The sequence below is a fragment of the Temnothorax americanus genome, unplaced genomic scaffold, assembly GCF_048541705.1.
Source record: "Temnothorax americanus isolate GAGA-0224 unplaced genomic scaffold, ASM4854170v1 Scaffold34, whole genome shotgun sequence".
NCBI classification, from domain to species: Eukaryota; Metazoa; Arthropoda; class Insecta; order Hymenoptera; family Formicidae; genus Temnothorax; species Temnothorax americanus.
In genome coordinates this window covers 614,499-633,412 of record NW_027509485.1, presented here as the reverse complement: position 1 = coordinate 633,412, position 18,914 = coordinate 614,499, and the positions used below count along the sequence as shown (strand labels likewise).

The 18,914-nt window shown below is 41.3% G+C and overlaps 2 protein-coding genes across 8 annotated transcripts in view; one reads left to right on the top strand and one right to left on the bottom strand.

Annotated features, from left to right (window-relative positions):
- Window positions 1–345: 345 nt before the first annotated feature.
- LOC143901543 (NEDD8-conjugating enzyme UBE2F) lies at window positions 346–3,514 on the top strand. 2 transcript variants are annotated; one of them, XM_077413955.1, is made up of 5 exons: window positions 346–523; window positions 848–1,024; window positions 1,114–1,275; window positions 2,237–2,398; window positions 2,490–3,514. In XM_077413955.1, the coding sequence occupies exons 2-5, from the start codon at window positions 923–925 to the stop codon at window positions 2,604–2,606; spliced, it is 543 nt and encodes a 180-aa protein (XP_077270081.1). In that variant the 5' UTR covers window positions 346–523; window positions 848–922; the 3' UTR covers window positions 2,607–3,514. The 2 variants fall into 2 exon arrangements, with proteins under 2 accessions (XP_077270081.1, XP_077270078.1); XM_077413952.1 differs by having other exon boundaries at window positions 347–523; window positions 905–1,024.
- Obsc (Obscurin) overlaps window positions 3,092–18,914 on the bottom strand; it is a 35,237-nt gene continuing 19,414 nt past the window's right edge. For 4 of the 6 annotated variants that reach the window (XM_077413946.1, XM_077413948.1, XM_077413947.1 and 1 more), the window contains 21 exons: window positions 18,004–18,908; window positions 17,269–17,848; window positions 16,299–16,448; window positions 15,616–15,720; window positions 14,356–15,171; window positions 12,854–13,256; window positions 12,417–12,600; window positions 12,017–12,317; window positions 11,312–11,890; window positions 10,793–11,217; window positions 9,932–10,695; window positions 9,563–9,861; window positions 8,552–9,471; window positions 7,974–8,413; window positions 7,622–7,760; window positions 6,943–7,412; window positions 6,450–6,677; window positions 6,080–6,224; window positions 5,196–5,699; window positions 3,947–5,097; window positions 3,092–3,791 (listed from right to left, as the gene is read on the bottom strand). In XM_077413946.1, the coding sequence (XP_077270072.1) occupies window positions 3,545–3,791; window positions 3,947–5,097; window positions 5,196–5,699; window positions 6,080–6,224; window positions 6,450–6,677; window positions 6,943–7,412; window positions 7,622–7,760; window positions 7,974–8,413; window positions 8,552–9,471; window positions 9,563–9,861; window positions 9,932–10,695; window positions 10,793–11,217; window positions 11,312–11,890; window positions 12,017–12,317; window positions 12,417–12,600; window positions 12,854–13,256; window positions 14,356–15,171; window positions 15,616–15,720; window positions 16,299–16,448; window positions 17,269–17,848; window positions 18,004–18,908 (9,755 nt within the window). In that variant the 3' untranslated portion in view covers window positions 3,092–3,544. The remainder of the gene's footprint in view (window positions 3,792–3,946; window positions 5,098–5,195; window positions 5,700–6,079; window positions 6,225–6,449; window positions 6,678–6,942; window positions 7,413–7,621; window positions 7,761–7,973; window positions 8,414–8,551; window positions 9,472–9,562; window positions 9,862–9,931; window positions 10,696–10,792; window positions 11,218–11,311; window positions 11,891–12,016; window positions 12,318–12,416; window positions 12,601–12,853; window positions 13,257–14,355; window positions 15,172–15,615; window positions 15,721–16,298; window positions 16,449–17,268; window positions 17,849–18,003; window positions 18,909–18,914) is intronic. The other 2 variants (XM_077413950.1, XM_077413951.1) reach the window with 2 other exon arrangements.

Below are 18,914 nucleotides of genomic sequence, written 5' to 3'. Positions count from 1 at the left end.
TTCAGGTAGCCAATCGACGTGCCACTTTTCCGTAAGAAACGGAAGTTGATTGGCTAACGCGTCGCTTGTTGCCGCGCGACAAGCGTTTCTACGGTCCGTGGTCCGTGTGCAGAGAAGCCATAAATGTGACTTTTCGAATTTAATTACTTCCGATTTTATCTTTACAGTTTAGATTTTGAAAATTCTACTTACGAAATTTTAATAACATTTATGATTGAGAAACACTTAAAACACTTGAAAAATAGAATTCTGTCGATATTTCTTGGAAAACTAACGATGGATACGCACATGGCGAACACGACTTGAAACTTTGTGCCTCATGTGATAAGACATTTACGATTCATGACGCGCCGAGCGCCGAGAGGAGAGAGTAGTAGAGACTTGTGATTTTTCTCAGAGATTTACATTGCGCAATCGAATAAATTGAAAATAAACAGAGATGAAAAAGCCTCCTTTACAGGCACTCTAATGTACAGGATTCAGGCGATACGGAAACGAGGCTAATTAAATTCGGCAACGAAAGGTACATCGCGTTATCGGATAAATGCATGCGTTATTTTTCTAACCTAACGACTGCTTTACGAATGATAATAATCGCATTTTTGTTATATCATAATATCTCTTTAATCCGATTGTGACGTATTATCAAGACTTTTCATTTCATGAACGTTGAAATTTTTGTAATTTGCGTCCATCTTTTGGCGTTCTTTTCTGTTACAAATTTGCTAATGTTGTTGGTTACGTTTTTTTTTTTTTTTTTTTTTTTTTAATGCAAATTCTACTTTATATTCCGCTTAAAGTAATTTAAGACTTTAACATAACGTTATTTTATGTAATGTTATATTAGCTATTACAGATTTAAAGATGGTCAGTGATAATAACTTAATCTTTTTGTGAATAAAAGTTTCTAGTGCAGCTTAATATGATTACCTTACGAGGAAAGCTCAAAAAGGATAATGACATAGCGAATTCAAAGAGCTACAACAGGCGAGTCTCGATACGAGATAAATTACTGATCAAAGAGGTCAATTTAATATAATATTTCTTGGTTATCCATCGGTAGCGTCAGACGAGTTTCTAATTATGTTTGTGCTGGATCATTTTTTCTTATAGGTGCAGGAAATGGAGCAGACGTTGCCAGTAACTTGTCAGGTCACATTCAAAGATCCACATCGTCTTTATGAATTTATCTTGCTAATTATACCAGATGAGGGATACTGGATTGGTGGCCATTTCTATTTTCAAATTTATATAAGTGAAGAGTACAACATGGCGGTAATCTTATATTCTATAATTTTTACGTATTATGTCAATTGTACAAATAATTATTTTAAAGTTATATGTTAAATCAGTGGAGCGTTGCATGTTTTAATTACAATGGTTGCGCTCAGCAGAGAAAACTGCTTTGCAACTGTTGTAAAATTTGTGAATCTGATTGGTGTATGCTTTTAATTTTGGCCGACGCTCTAAGAGTATACACTAATCAAATTCACGAATTTTACAAAGCAGCTTTCTCTGCTGAACGCAGCCATAAAGATCAATCCAGACAAACTTGCATAGGTGCATAACCATATGCATAAAGAAACGGATTGGTCTATTTCCTTGTGCACATGCATATGGACCAATCAATTCTCTTATGCTTATGTTAACGCGTTATGCAAGTTTGTCTGGATTGACCTAAGGGCCCGGATACACACTTCTGTACAACGCATAATGCGTAAGCATAAGAAAATTGATTGGTCCATACACATGTGCATAAGGAAATAGACCAATCAATTTTCTTATGCTTACGCATTATGCGTTGTGCAGAAGTGTGTGCTCCCCGCTTAAGGCCTGTTTGTTTTAACTGTACTTCTTGCACAGTTCATCTTTCCTGTTTTTCTTTTCATGTTGGAAAGAAAATGAGAAAAGATAAACTTTGCAAGAAGTTCAGCTAAAACAAACAGGCCTATTGTATTCCAGTAGCTCATTATTAGGCCTGTTCTTTTTAGCTGAACTTTGTGCACGGTTAATCTTTTCTCTTTTTCTTTCCAACGTGAAAAGAAAAAGAAGAAAGATGTACCGTACAAGAAGTTCAGCCAAAAAGAACATATATATTGTTAAAATATCGTAAGGGAAGGGAAGAGAAGGGATGGGAAGGGATGACAAGGGAAGGGGGCAATATACGTCGACATAAAAATCAGGCTGAAAATTGCAACTGAGCTCACCGACCATTGTTCTAAATCGTATTTTTTAGCCGCCAGTAGTAAAATGCTTAACGAAATTATGGCATCCTAACATAAGTGAGGATGGTGATGTATGTCTATCCATTTTAAGACAAAGCAGCATTGATGGAATGGGATGGGCTCCAACACGCAAACTGAAAGACGTCGTATGGGGTTTAAATTCTCTTTTCACTGTATGTATATAAGCATTTTCGGCTGTATAATTTATTAAAGTCGTGCATTTATACTGAACGTATTTTATATATACTTGTATTTCTCTTTTAGGATCTCCTAAACTTTGACGATCCTTTGAACAGAGATGCAGCAGATTTGTTTATTAAAGATAAAGAGTCTTTTCGAAATAAAGTTAAAGATTATGTAATGCAATATGCAAAAAGATGATTTACATTGTAATATTTTAAGTAACAAATAATTCTTTACATTTTTTAAATTGGTTTTGTGCCTCTTTTTAGTGTATGAGTACGGAACTTGCTCAAATGTGCTTTAGGTTGACTTTGGTTTAACACGATTCAATTTTGCTAGTCTTTTTGCCTGAAATAGACTGTTCTTTCAGTTTTATACAATTAAAGTCTTGGACTGTTGTAACGAAATTACATTAATATATATTAATTGACCTATATTATGTGTATAAACGAAATATAAATTAAAATATGTTTCAAAGATAAAAATTACATCACGTGTACAATGTTTTTTTTTCTCTTGATGAGACATTGTAATGCCAACAAGCAATTGTAAATAAAGTGGATGTTTAATAATATATTTAAATAATTATAATTTATATATTCCTCTTGTGTAAAACATTTAAATACTGAATATGTAAAAAGTATTTCATGCTAATAAGAATTGGAAATTATAAGGATGCGCACTATTTTGTCAAGTATTTATTTATAATTTTCGTACAATGTTTGATCGACATTTTTTATTGAACTTCAAAAAAATTTTTTAATTTATTATTTCATGCATTTTTTTATCTTGATTCATTAACATGTATAGATCACCATTTATTTGTTATCGTCGAATTAACGGACGGCTGAAAAATTGTCGACGAAAAAGTCGACGAAACATCGATGATCGATCGACAACGATTTTTCGTTATAATTACAAGTTGTAACAAATAAATAATAACAAAAAAGAAAACAAAGAGTCCAAAGAGAGATGATTTTTCTCCTTATATTTCTCGTTTCGCGTCGTTCCTCTGCACTGTTCGGATATAAACTAGGCATGTACGCGAAGTGGTACGACCATACGCGTTTGCACGTGTGCATGTGCGTGTGTGTATGTGTACATAAATATAAATAAAAAATTGCAGCTCTCCATCGTTAGAACGTGGTCAGCAGCTCTTCTTGTATACTGGTTGACCTGATGAGTTTTTGTTTGGAGCCCAACAAACTCTCGCTCGCCAGGCTGTCACTGTCTGAAGCTATCTTCGTCTTTTCTTGGTGATACTCCTCACTATATTCCTTCAGTCTGTTGCCTAAGAATACAGCTCTCTCGCGTTTTTTAATCATGAAATCAGTCGGTAATAGCCACCGATGTTCGTGACACTCCTCTGGTATTGGTCTTTTGCTAAAAGAAAAAATTAATGTATTTTTTTTTAACATATATAAAAAAGACTTATTTATATTGCGCATTTTTAATATCAACGATAATCACAATTATTCGATTACACAATAAGTCTTTATATTAATCTTGAAAACTTTTTTTTATTAATTATTACCAACCTTGGCGCGCGTTTAAAGACCAACATGAGAAATCTGGTGGCTTCTTGACTCAGCTCTTTGTAGAGATACTCGAATCTGTATCTGACGAAGGATATGTTCTGCCTGGTCTCGTCCACATCCTTACCGCGGAACGGGGAAACTCCGGACAGCAATACGTAGGTCAACACACCGACCATCCAGATGTCCGTTTGCGGGTAGACGGGTTCATCGTTGTAGAGCTCGGGCGACCTGTATTCGGGATGGCCCAAGTGCTTGGGCACTGCCGTGCCCAATTTGCTGACCCTATGAGCTGACCCCATGTCGACTAATTTCACCTGCACCGATCGCACGGACGACATCACGACGTTGTCCGGCTGAATGTCCAGGTGACAATATCCGCGCCAGTGAAGATACTGCAAACCGTCGAGAATTTGCGTAACGGCGTTCGCCACGCAGTTCTCCGTGTACTCGTGCCGACTGGAGAAGTACGTGAGTATGTCGGCGCCCTGAAGTTTCTCCAAGATGAATACCGCCACGGGGGAGCCGGATGCCTTGTAGGCGGCCTCCAACATCGCTATCCGCTCGTGTCGCAGCGAACGTAATACTTCGTATTCCTGGTTCACTTGCTTCTCCGTCTCGGCGTTCAATTCCAGGATCTTGGCGATGATGACGCGATCCGTGCTCTTGTCCACACCTTTCACCACCGCGGAGAATTGTCCGCGCGATAACTCGGAAATGAAGCTATACTTGGTGGACAACTGCGGCTCCACCGACCATTCAATCGGATTCTCTTCTATGGAATAATCGATGTGCGGCTTGTCCTCTTCCAGGACAATCTCCTGGCCGGCCTCGGTCAGCTCCTGGAGATGCCTCATCGCCCGCGTGATTTGTACCTTCGGGCAACCCGGCATTCGCGTTTTGATCAACTTCGACGGGATGCCTTTCTCGCTCCAACCGATACGGTTGCGCGCTGCCAGACGGAAGTTGTAACTCGTGTCTTGTTTTAGGTCGCGCACCAGAAAGAATTCGTGATCAATATTGGAGGCAACGTCTATCCAGGCGATCGAATCACCCTCCTTGTACTGTAGATTGTAGCATAGCACTGGCGAGTTGCCGTCGTACTTCGGCTGTTTCCATCGTAGGAGTACTTCGGTATCCGAGACATCGGAAGCCTGGAAAGTTGAAGGTAATTACAACACGAAAATAGAAATACCATTTATATATAAATTGATCGCCACTTCAAAATTGATTAGTCGCTTAATTATCGTACCTCTGGAGAGTCCGGGCCGCAAGAAACCGTTGCCTGCAACACTCTGGTTCTGACAATCGTCTGTCCTATCGGGTTTCTTGCCACGACTTTATATATCCCAATATCATGCTCCTTTGTAGGATTAAAACTGAGTATGGATCTCCCGTCGGAGTCCTCCGTCACCTTGATCCTGTTGTTCTCTTGGATGACCATATCGTTCTTGAACCACTGTATCAGTGGTTTAGGGTTTCCCACTGCCAGACAGGTGAGATGTGCCGGTTTTCCCTCCTCGATCGGGCAGATCTGCGGCTTCTCGCGGAAGAATGGAGGCTGGCCTTCCTTCTTTGATTCGATCATCGCCTCAGCTTCGGCATAACTATCTAACCGAGTGCCCAGTTCGTTCTTCAAACGTCTAAGCGTAAACGTGTCCGCCGATCCGTACCGATTGATGCGTGCCCTCCTCTCGTCGTCGATCTCCTCGTCCATAACATCCGTGAATCGACGACGTTCCCGTATGATGGGTGCCTGATAACGAAATAGTAATAGCATGTAAATAGTCTTTCTTCGTGAAAAATTCTCATATTTTCTCAGAAATTTTATAAGAACTTCTCATATTTTAGTAATTATTAATTTCTGATAAATTGCGTGGATTTTTTCATATTTATTCAGATTTCTACAAAAGTGTATTGACGGAAAAAATCTGAAATATTTCATCATTATTTTGTCTGAATTTTTCTGAAAAACGTACCAATTTGTATTAAAAAATCTAAAAAATTCTGAAAAAATCCCACAATTTTCATAGAAATTCTGATAAATAATATAAAAAATTCTGATGAGACATTTTTCCATTAGGGTTTAAGCTAACATGTTTTTTTAATTTAAAACAGTTCTTTATGTACGCTTACTCTCCAATCAAAGCCATTATCTTCCGTAATAGAACGCGAGAATCCGGGACTACGATTGCATGCGACTTTCATGTATTCACGTAGTCGTACAGGGAAATCGGTGTCCCGCAGTTGAAGAAGATATGTGTCTGGACCATTTTGATAACTGTAAAATAAAAATAGAAGATGAAAGAATTGCATGAGAATTTTGTTACATAAAATAAAATACATCAAGAATTACGTAAAGATTAATTATATGATTCTATAAGACTTGTATGAATTTAGATATGTTATTCGCAATTTAATATTAAAATAGAATCATAAATTAGAGAATTTCCATGACAGTTTTAAAATCAAATCGGATATATTTTCTTTTACGGCGTTTACTTACTGGCTTTCGCTCGTGATTATTCCGATTTCCGTGTCGATCGGTTCTCTGGATGGTATTTGATTTTCCCATGTCCTAGGCGAACGTCTCTTTAACGGGCTGTGAGTCCTGTCGGGTTCGGGCGTGAATTTATGCCCGGGTGGATATACCATTCGCGATGGATCGTCAAACGCTGTCTCCAGTTTGCTTCTGCGATACCACGTGCGGCACGAAGCGTTGCTGTACCAATCCCTATAAAAATATACTTTATTTGTAATCAGACATTCTTAAAATGATAAATTACATTAATTCTGCAATAACAACATCGGTTTTACGAAATTTACTTGTAGAAAATTTTTTACAAATCTATATTTTACGACACATAATTCTTTTTTTATCTAAAAAATTCTATTCTGCTTGAAGAAAACATTGTTTTATACATCCAATCCGTTTTAGATTATTTATGAAAAATTAATTTTTGTGTTTTAAGTGCGTTAAAAGGTCATAATCTACTTACCGATAAAGTTTATAATAGTTCTTCAAGTTTTCGGAAGGTATTCTATAAGGTTCTGGAGGTGAGCTATCAATGTAATTGAACCACGGATGAGCCAAAGCGGCCCTAACGTCCATCCTTTTGTCGACGTTGTACACCAATAGGCTGCGAATAAAGTCCTGCGCTTCATTCGAGATATTTTTCCATCGGTCATCGAAGTCCCACTTGCCTTCTCTGATCTTCCTCAGCGTCTCTCTATCGTTCGCACCTCTGAACGGCGAAATACCCGACAGCAAAATGTAGGTAATTATGCCAACGGACCACATGTCCGCGGCGTAGCTGACACCCTCGTTATTAGTTACTTCCGGTGCGACATATTCCGGCATGCCGTACGCCAAGGTCATCAGCCTTGCGTGCGAAATTCTACGGGCGAGTCCGAAATCTCCGATCTTCAGGTCATCCCCTCCGGCGTGAGAGATTAGTAGATCGCCGAGCTGCGAGAAAACGTATTGAATTAAACATATTGAAAATTAAAAAAAAGATAGAGAGTTTTATCATGAAAGAGAAATATTAAAAAAAAGAGCCCTGTTATATTTAAATCTCGAATTTTATATTTGTGTTTAAGTGGTATAAAAAGAAATTGCATAAATTACTAATTATTCAAAATTTTTATCTTAAAAAAAGTGATTTTTAAATAACTCACTGTCAGACCGAGATGGGCGTAATAATTTCCATGCATATATTCCAATCCCCATAGCAATTGGCGTATATAACGAGCGATATCTATCTCGGTATAGTGTTCTTGTCTCGTGAGGTTGTCCACTAATTCGCCACCGGCCGCTCTAAATTATCATCGTTAAGGATCGTTTGCTGATTGAATTCGTGTTATTTTCGAATAATATATTAAACGAATACTTTATAGATTCATAATCAGAATAATTAATGATAATGTTGAAAAAAAGTATCTTATGTAATTAGTCCAACATCTCAATTACCATGTGACTCACACTATATATATATAAGGCAAAATAAAATGCGGAAATAATCAAGGATACAACTCCATGACCAGCGTGACCGAATCGTTCGTCTCGAAAGCATCGTGCAATCGCAGTAATTTACGATGATGCAAGTTATTCATCGCTTCCATCTCGTTATACATGAACGGCTTAAGATCACCGCGTCCATGCATAATCTTAGAAGCGTAATTCCTTCCGGTACTTCGTTCAACCGCGTGATAAGTTACACCCTGAGTGCCGCGGCCAAGCTCGTCACCCAAATCATACAAGTCGTCGAACGGCTTGTCGCGCGGTTTCACGTCCATTTTCTTCCTGTACGTCCTGTATCCGTATTCGTGCTCGTTCTCCTCCACGTGTAGCATCACCGAACAGGATATCGAGCCGGCCACGTTACCCGCGCTGATCGAGTAAAGACCTTCGTCCTTCACGATGGCGTCGTTGACGATGAGGGTCGTGATATCAGGTTCGGTGAACTGAATCTGATTAAAAAAAGATATCATTTTTAATTAAAATATCTTTAATTAAAGTTTTTGATTACAAGCAAATTTCTTTTAATTAAAATGAGACATTTCACTACTCTGCAGGATGTCGTATAAGAACATGAAACAGAAACATACCCTAATTCTGGAAGATGAAGCTATAGGTTTCCAGTCCTTGTACCACTTGAGTTCCGGATAAGGTACGCCAGTTACGCGAGCGGTCAATTGACCGGTTCTTCTCAGCATTACAATGGTCTCGTCGGGTCTTTCGATAAACGTGGGATACTCGGCGATCTTTAAGATAACTTTCTGCCTGGCCTCGCCGTGTTCGTTCGTAGCGACAGCCTCGTAGACACCTTCGTCCCTCTCGAGCATTCTGTTGATGAACAGAGTTGCCTGGCCGTTTCTAGTGTAGCTCTGATCGTATCGACCGCCCGACTCGATCAATTGATCGTTGAAGTAATACGTCATTTTTGGCTTGGGATAGCCGTAGACGAACCAGAAGAGATTGCAATTGTGGTTCTTCACGCCGTACTGAGTGTCGTACTCCTGACGCAAGAATCTAGGCGCCTGGGCGTAGCCGTCGTGCGGCGGTCGCTCAATGTCGAAGTCTTTCGGGAAGTAGGGACTGGTCTCGGGACGAAAGTCGATGCCAGGCGGTAGGTACGGGAAGAACTTGGGCGGCTCCGGTTCCAGTTTGGCGCGATACGTTTGCGCGAACGGCGACGGATCGCTTATGCCGTATTTGTTCTCCACGCGGATGCGAAACTTGTAGTCGCGGAACGGCTCGAGATTGCGAATGTCGCAGACGCAGCTGCGAATACCGCTGCGAGCGGTGAACCAGTCGCCATCCGGGAGTTCGCACATCTCCACTAAATAGGTCACGGGCACTCGCGGGCCGATGGGGATGGACGGCTTCCACGAGAGGGTGAGATGCCGATCCATCATGCGGCTGATGATCGGACGGTCCGCCAGCGGCAGCGGAAGGCCAGACTTCCGGTATTTGTCGTAGTCCGCGTATTGGTCGGCAAGTGGTCTTTTCGCGCGTGGCTCCAAAGCTGGAATTGAAAAATATCGAAGTGCAATGTAAAAGCGATTTAAATATTTCGCAACGCATATCTACGAACATAAAACTCTCATTTTACTTACATTCGTAAACCATTTCGGCGCTGCACGAATCCTCACCGTGAGGATTGGATATCTTCAGCACATATTTTCCGGCATCCAGCTCGTCCACGTTGACTATCGTGAGCCGCAACAGGCTACCCTCCTGGTCCATCCTAATGCGATCAGTGGGCCAAATTCGGTCGCCATTGCGATACCACTCGAAGTCGGGTTCCGGGTATCCCGTGACGCACGCGGTGAACTTGGCCGGCATGCCTCTGTAGACCTCGCAGTCGCCGATCCTCTTCAGGAATGTCGGCGGTTCAACCTTCTGCATTTTTTGGCTGAAATTACATATGTTAAGATACATAGGGTAATTTGAATATTTCTTCTTTCTCTTTCGTCAAATCTTACATTTTATCGACTACAGCCAGATTCGCCGTGCATTCCGCCTCGCCGCCCTTACTAACGGCTTTGCACCTGTACCGTCCCGAGTCGTCGTACGCGCAGTCTTTCACGTACAGGCAGCAGGCATCACCGTCGCGCTTTATCTTGTACTTGTCGTTGTCCTTCAGAATCGGCTTGTCGTTGAAGTACCAGGTGACCTCCGGCTGCGGTATACCGGTGACGCGGGCCGGAAACTTGATGTCGAACGTGGGCAGCTGCTGTAGATCCGTGAACCTCTGTGTGAAGGTCGGCGATTGGAAGACCTTGCGGACGATGGCGTTCGCGCTGGTGGTGTCTTCGCCCAGTGGATTACTTATCCGGCAGCCGTAGACGCCCGCGTCTTTGGGCTTGCACGGATCGATTTGCAGACCGACCTTTCTCCCGTCGCAGCTCATCGTCACGCGTTCGGACGGTACGACCGGCTCCCCATCTTTCGTCCAGCTCACGTCGGGGATCGGATTGCCGACGAACGACACGTCTAGCTTTAATGGCTGGCCTTCTTCGATAGATACATCGCGCATAGGGCTGGTAAATGTCGGTTTCTCCTCCGGCGTGTCCGGTCTCACCTTGCCAGCGACGTCCAGTTTAGCTTTGCAGGATGCAGTGCCTTCTGTATTGCCGGCTACCACCTGGTACTCGCCGACGTCTTCCGGCGTTGCCTTGTCGAGAATCAAAGCTTGACTGCCGTCCGGTTGACTAATGATCTTTACATGCTTGTTGTCTGGAACGATCTGAAAGTACATTTAATCATTTTGTTGAAAAGTAAATACTGTTTTAAAATATATCCAGAGAATATTATAATAAAATTAGTAACATTATTATACTGACTTCTTCATCATTTCGTAGCCACTTGAGTTCGGGAGTCGGTTTTCCTATGGTCTTCACCTCCATCTTCACCGGGAAACCTTCGACGACGGTTTGCGGTTGAAGACTTGCGACGAATTCTGGTCTCTTTTCTCTTTCTTCCACTTCTACCTTAGCCGTACCCGTGATCTCACCGAGCGCGTTGGATACAGTCAGCGAATAGGTCCCTGCATCCTCCGGACGCACATAATCGATCTTCAATCCGATAAGACCATTCGGTTCGTTGACAAAGTTTATTTCTTTCGTATGTCTCAATGGTATTCCATCTTTGAACCATTGCACTTGCGGATTCGGGAATGCTAAGACTTGAGCTTCCAATTTCAACGGTTGCCCAACCACGGCCTTTGTATCTTCCAATGGCTTCGTGAACGACGGTCTCCTTCGTTCGGCTGTAACAAACGCAGATTGCCTTGTATTAAGATGGTAATTGTACGATAAACATACAATTGACAATTTATTAAAAAGAAAAGAAAATATACTCACGCGTAACAGCGACAGCGCAGAGCGAAGAATTCTCGCCGCTGGGGTTCGAAACGACGAGTTTGTAGGCGCCGCAATCGGTGGGCTTCACCGTGTCAATTGTGAGCTTCGTGGTGCCGTCCGGCAAGGTACTGATCTTCACATGATCGTCCGGCGTGATTTTTTCACCGTCCTTGAACCAGGCGACGTTGGGTATCGGACTGCCATCCACCTTGGCCTTCAATTCCAGAGGCTCGCCCTCGTCGACCTCCGCCGATCTCGGTAACGCCTTACCGAACAAAGGCGCGGTCAACGTCATAGACAGATCGCAGCTGGTTTGTACGCTTCCGGCAACGTTACTCGCTTTACACGTTATTGTTCCGGCATCTTTCGCAGAGAAGGTTTTGATGGAGAGAGTGCTGTCCACTATGCCGTCCACGTGAGTCGTCACCTGGTACCTTTTGTCCTCCTCGATGGTCTCATCGTTCTTCAACCATTCCACGCTCGGCCTCGGAATGCCGGTCGCGCGAATCTTCAGCTCGACGTCCTCGCGATCGCTGCATTGCATCTTTGACAGATCCTTCAGAAAGACTGGAGCTTCGGCTGCGGAAAATACAAGTGTGTTTTTATTCTAAACTTCTTTAATCCATTCAAACAGAAATGTCTATAAAATATCTCGTCACTTGCATGTGTGTGTGTTATATTTGGCTGAGAGTAAGATTTACTTACTGTGAGGCGTGAGAGTAGCTTGAGCGCTTGCTTCACCCAAATAATTCTTTGCCACAACGGTATAGACGCCTTCATCTTCTAGACTGAGCTTTTCAATAATGAGTTTGTATTTACAATTTCTCTTATCTTCTTCCATATCATAATGTTCGTTCTTTTGCAGCTCCGTGCCATTCTTTATCCATTTAATATCGGGTTTCGGATTTCCTTTGATAATAGCTTGCCATTCAACTCGCTCGTCAACCGATTCAGTGTGATCTCTAAAACTATCGATTTCTGGTTGCAACAGAAGACTCAAGAATGCCTAAAGAAGCAAAAATCTCATTAATTATTGTTAATATAGTCTTCTACATTTTTCGGTTTTATTACACTCTATATTCTACTCTATATTCTAGATACTTACGCTACTCTCAGCTTCACCCCATTTATTCTTTAACTTTAAAGTATATTCTCCGGTATCTTCTTTAGTACACTTCGGTATTTTCAATGTGACTTTACTTTCTGTCAATTTATCCGCTGCCGGTCCGTTAGTGATGGTCCACTTAATTCTAGAATCATCAGGCGGAATTTCGTGACCATTGCTATACCTGAAAAAATACATATGCGTACAAAATAACATTTTTCAGTTTAAAAAATTAATGAAATATAATTATACATATAAATATATTTTTTAAAAGAAAATAGACTTATAGATTGAAACAATAAGAAAAAAGATGTTCTTCTATTATTTCACACTATATTTTTTTAACACATTTCTACGCATTTTTTAAATATCGTTTTGCTTAAATAAAATCCTATTTTTACTGAAAATTTCTTAGAATCTATACTGTAAATATATACCATGTGATGTCCGGGACCGGATCGGCCGTACAGACGGCTTTAAATTCGCCGTTAGCTTCGAGAGCGACGTCAACATCGTTGAGAGGCTCGGTAAATCTCGGTTTCCGCAGCTCGTCGACGGTTTCGATTGTTAGGTAGCCCTCCACGACTTCCTCGCCCAATTTGTTCGTCAGAACGCACATGTAAAGACCCTCGTTCTCGAGGGTGGCCTTGCTAAGATCCATCTCGTACGATTCCCCGGAAGTTGCGATCCTCACTCGGTCCCCGGATCGAAGAGCTTTACCGTCTTTGAGCCACTTCACGTCTGGTCTTGGTAAACCAGTGGCTTTCACCACGAACTTCGTACTCTGTGTCTCGAAGATCGTTCGATCGGTGAGATCTGTGCTCACGACGTGAGGCGGGGCTGTGAGGAATGAGATGCGAATAGTGAGTCGTTACATATATCGAAACGTTGATTTTGCATGGAAGCATGCCTGGTTTAAACAAACCCTTCCTCCTATCAATAGTAAATTGGTGATAATAGAATGCATCAGAGTATAGTCAGCCAAAAAATGTTGTTATGCAATCAAATCTTTTTTCTGCAGAAAACGCTATTAAGATATATATTTTAATTTATCAAGATATGTATGTGATATTCTAATTTAATTTATTTCGTTACATTGTATCTTTTTTGTATCAATTAATTTCGATTTTCAAACATTTGATTAACTTTAAACGATTAAAATAAACTACTTAAAACTTGTGATAGTGAGAATATTATCTAAATTAATTTACTTAAATTTATGTAGTATATAATATATATATTAACGAAGATAACAGTATAGTCTTTTTTTTCTAATTAATACATAAAAATATAAGTTTAAATGCAAATTACTGATACGTTTGTCCGTTTATCATCTGTGCTCTTTAGGTATTACGTTCTTAGTATACTTACCTAGAAGCTCTTGATTAAATAGGTGCTCAGAAAACCGCATAGTGAAGATTATAAAATTGATTATCGTATTTTAGAATAAAAGCTGCAATCTTACCTTGATATTTCTTTTAAGTTGGCGAAGAGTAATCGCTATAAAAATCGAAATTCCAAGGATACAGATAGTTAATATTGCGCATGGAAGCATAAATAATGTATTAATTAATATAACTTAATTAATCTTACATTAAAAATAAAATATATATATATTCTAAATATTATTTTATAAATAAAATATATTTTAATATATTAAAAATATCAAAAAAGAAAGAGCAGATGGGATTTAAAAAAAATTACAAGTATTTTAATATAATTTCCCAACAATGAACTGTCAATAGATATTTTATGTTTCCACGCGAATGAAATTATGAGAACGTCGCACATGCGAGAAAGAGGAAAGCATGAGAGAATTAGCGAGATAGATCTGTCAGCCAGAAGTAGAGGTGATGCAACAATATATGTCTTGACGTGTCATAGTGCTTAGAGATTAGAGTTAGCTGCTGAAGCTACCGATGGAACCTCGCGGTCGTACCTGACTCTCTGCCCGATTCTTTATCGAGGATTTCGTCTAATACGCTACGTTGCCGTTTAACACGAGCTAAAAGGTCCTTCATCTCCTCGTCGACTTCCTCGTCGTCGTCGTCATCGAGCTGCGCTTTCTGAGAACTCTGTCTTGACAACGTTTCGTTCGACAACGTCGAGGTTTTTGTCTTTTCAAGTTTCGTCGTTTCTTTCGATAACTCGACGGCTGAGTTTGGTGAATCTAAAGTTTGCTTCGCGACCTTTTTCACTGGACTCGCGTCGCTAATCGTAGAGCTTTGACTGGGCAAGTTTATCGTCTTCACGTCCAAACTTTCTCGCTTCAGAGTTCGATCCGACAGCGCCGCCGACAACGGCTCTTCCAAGGATTGCTCCTCGGCGATGCTCTCTGCGATCCTGGAGATTCTATGTAACTTAATGTCTTCTAAGGTTTTCTCTTCTGGCGTGCCGTTGAAGGAGAGCTCATCGAAAATGCCGTTCGTCGTTTTTTGATCCTCCGGGAGTTGATCGGCCGATTGCACGTCCTCCGTGCTGACGTCTCGCGATAATGCCTTCAAGGTCGACTCGTCGTCGGAAACGGAGACAATCGTGACGAATCCGCGATTGGCACCCAAATTTGACTTCTTTTCCTCAGTTTCTGAAAATTCCTCGATCAACACGCCTTTTTGCGGCTTGGAATTCTCTTCTTGCACAGTGTAAGCGTAAGAGGCGACTTCTTCAACACGAGGTCCCGATTCGACACCGAATTCCCGACACTCGACCTTGGTCGCCGTCATCTTGCTGATCGTGTGACTTTCACCGGGACGACCTGCGAACGACCTGATCTAATACCTTCGACTACCAGCATCCCACGTACAATTGCGCGTATCTTCCGTATCTTTAGAAATGATCTCTTCATACTGTTACTAGAGAGTTGCGATCATAGAACTGTTTTCATAAATCGCACGTTTATTGCTTAAATCACGATGTTATGAGTCAGATATAAATACGACCGTCTACGTTGAAAGTAGACGATGATGAAAAATTTTGAAGCAAAACGATCTTTTAAAGTCTGAGCATACTCAGTTTTCAGGAGACGTATCACGGTTTCGTGTTTCTTGTTTGTTTGTGCGATTGTTAGTTATACGGAGTATTCAAATGACACAAAATGTCTAAAAGACTTTGCAGAGTTCCGAAACACATCTTTTGAACTTTTATGTCGATTGGATAATCCGTAGGTATATGATATAATGTGTGGAATACGTAAAGTTACCTGTAAGTATAGCTTCGTGTGATGTTGTAGAGGCCACAGAGATCGTGATTGTTTCATTGTCCCCTTGAATTACTTGGATGTTTTGTTTCTCCAGTTTTACGCGACCTAAATTTATCAGATATTGTTTCTACCGCTAAATGACTCTTAACCAGATACCTTTTCGATATTGCTAAGTTACGTAGCGTGCGTGCGTGCGTATTTGTGCATGATAAATTACGATGCGCGTATCACACGACCTAATTTTCTACTTAATTTTCTAAAATCGTTATTGTGCACTTAAATAACACTTCAAAAAAACGCTTAAAAAACTTTTAAAAAACAGTCGGTAACACTATGTGTGTTTCTAATCATCAACACATGAAAATACACGTAAAAAAGAAAAATCAAACAAAATTTCAAAATTCTAGATGTTGCAAAAAAATGTAGCAAAAACCTAATTTGGCTCTCTAGCGCATGCAGTATTCTTTAATATTAATTATTTAGAAGATACTTTGGTTCTAGAATAAAAAGGTTTTTCCTATAGCGTGTAATGAAACCCTTATCGAAGCGTGTGACGTCACGGATGCTGTAATTGTCAAAGCGTCGTTGCGTTCCAAATGCAGCAAAGTCAAAACTCTGCGTTTCTCACTCCTACGCAGTCTAATTTAGCTAGCCAAGTTAGCCAATTTAGCGCACATGATTACCTTCCGATTCCGATTCTTCGGCACGCAGAGTCTCATCCTGCGGCAATTGTTCCTTCACAAATTTCTTCGTCCGCGTTTCCTCCACCTTCATCTCCTCGGCTTTCTCTTTCGGAGGCACTACCTTTTCGACCTTCTCATCTTCCGTCTCAGCTACGGAAGTACATTTTTTCGAGTCTTTGCGATGACGTGTTTCAAGACGCGATATATCAACATATATGTTATGACACTTGGAGATTCAAAAGAATTAGCAACAAAAGATCGGAAGAATTTTGGAGCCAACATGAAACCGATTTTATAATAATCTACAAGTGGACTAATAAGAATACAGAAAGAAAAAACAGAGAACACATTTTGCGTCAACGTCAATAATGTGACGCGTCGAAAATGATGTTCCTCCCTTTCGTTTAAGGAAATCAGGAGAATTCTTTCTACACACAGGATTTTTTACACAGCTACAAAAACTATGAAAAAAATGTGTCGATTGAAGACCTCGTCGTAAAAGGCCATTTAAAATACTCCCAAGATATCACATTGGGAGAATGAAATGAGAATCATAACGGCTTTATTTATACATTTAGTACTTACTGAACGCTGTCGAAACACGACGACTTTTACCGCTGCGATTTTTCAAAAATTATAGAAATGTATGCTAGCAGTTTATTATTACTGACCACCGTTCTAGCAAATATCACGATAATCTTTGTTGTAAAATTTTCTTAACTCTACCAAAATTATCCCCGTGTTTTACTCTGGAACTTGATTGTAATATCAAATATGATCTCTCACTTCAGAAGAAATATTGCTATTTTGCAAATTGATCATTTTGCCATCATAATCGCGTTAATATCATTTCGTTATTATTATACCAAATTTGACAATTCGTGATACAATAAACTTGTAGCCAGACTTAGGCTTGAATGGAGTCGAGTTCCAGAGTTAGGAAAGAAGATGAAGAGACTCGGAAACTTACTCAACACGATGACTTTGCTCTTGCTGGTGACGTAACCCAGCTCGTTCTCCGCCCGCACCTCGTACAAGCCACCGTCACTGCCCTTCAGCAACGTCACCGTTAAATCGTAGCTCTCGTTGCGCTGGCTGTCCCTGGTGATCTTGATTCTGGCGTCCGCTGTCACCTCCTCGCCGTCCTTGTACCACTTGACTTCCGGATCCGGCGTGCCGGACACCTCGAGTGTCAACTTCAGCGTTTCACCCTCCTTCAACCTCTGGTCCGCCAATTTCTTCAAAAGTTTCGGCCGAGTATTCACGGTCAAGTTGGAACTGCTTGAGTTCTCGCCGTACTCGTTCTGCACCTTGCAGGTATAACGGCCCTTCAACTCGGTCTTCACCTCCTTGATGACGAGCTTATAATTGTCGCCCTCTTCCACGCGAGTGTACTCAGTGCGCTTCTCCGTGATTTCAACGTCGCCTAGAAACCAATGCACGCTTGGTTTTGGGAAGCCCTCGACTTCAACCACGAATTCAATGTTCAATTCGCCCTCGTTCGCACTGATGTCGCATAGTTTCGTCTTGAACCTCGGTATACCACGTACCTGCGACAATATCGCGAAAGACATTAGAATTACATGATTGCAGAATTCGCTATTAATTTGCTAAATTCCAAATAAATTTCAGTAATATTTTGAGCAGGATATACAAGATTATTTCAAAATGTCAACTTTAGATGAAAAAGGATTAAATTATGTACCCTGACTCTCGTCTCGTCTGAAATTGTTCCATGCTTGTTCACCACCTCGGCCTTGTAAATCGCCGCGTCTTCCACCTTTGCACCGCTAACTGTGAGTATATAATTATTTCCGTTTTTCGTCATCTTCGCGCGATCGTTCGCCGTCAAAAGCTGCTCGTCTTTGTACCAGTTGACTGTTGGTTCCTCATCGGACTCCACCTCGATTAAGAGATTCAATGTATCGCCTTCATTGATTACTCGTGGCTCGCCCAATCCCTTCTTAATCTTTGGCGGGCATCTGATGCCGACTTTCCAGATCTCGGTCGTCTGATTGATCTGATTTCGCGCGACAATCGAGTATGAACCGGCGTCGGTCAGTTTGGCGTTCTTGATCACAAGGTTGTACGTGTCGCTGCCTTCCTTGGTAATCTTGATACGATCGCTCTCTTCGATCAACTGACCGTCCTTGTACCAGGCCACTTCCGGCGCCGGGGTGGCTTCCACTTGCACGGTCATCGTGCCCGTCTCTTCGATGAGGATTATCATATCTGACTGCTTCTTCGTGATCTTCGGCGCGGACTTCACGATCAGCTCGATCTGTGTGCTATCCTCGCCGAGATCATTCTTCGCCGTGATGGTGTAAACGCCAGCATCTTTAGCGGTGACCTGTTTAATCACCAGTGACAAGGATTCCTCGTCTTCCCAGAGATACTTGATTCTACCACCGGCTATGATCTCCTGACCATCCTTGGTCCACTTGATGTCCGGCTTGGGATAACCCTTCACCTGCAGATCCAACATCGCGGAACCACCGGCGCTCACCTCGGACTGCTTCGATTCTGTTTGGAGTTTCGGTTTTTCTGGATCCTTCAACAATTGATTCACCGCGCCCTGCACTGTCAACTCCGCGCTGCAGCTAATGTTACCTAAGA

What these genes read in the sequence shown, in the direction of transcription:
- LOC143901543 (XM_077413955.1), top strand. Translation starts at nt 923, where the DNA reads ATGATTACCTTACGAGGAAAGCTCAAAAAGGATAATGACATAGCGAAT. An exon ending in ATAAATTACTGATCAAAGAG is followed by an intron (nt 1,025 to 1,113) that starts GTCAATTTAATA and finishes TTTTTCTTATAG; the next exon opens with GTGCAGGAAATGGAGCAGAC. An exon ending in GTTTAAATTCTCTTTTCACT is followed by an intron (nt 2,399 to 2,489) that starts GTATGTATATAA and finishes TTTCTCTTTTAG; the next exon opens with GATCTCCTAAACTTTGACGA.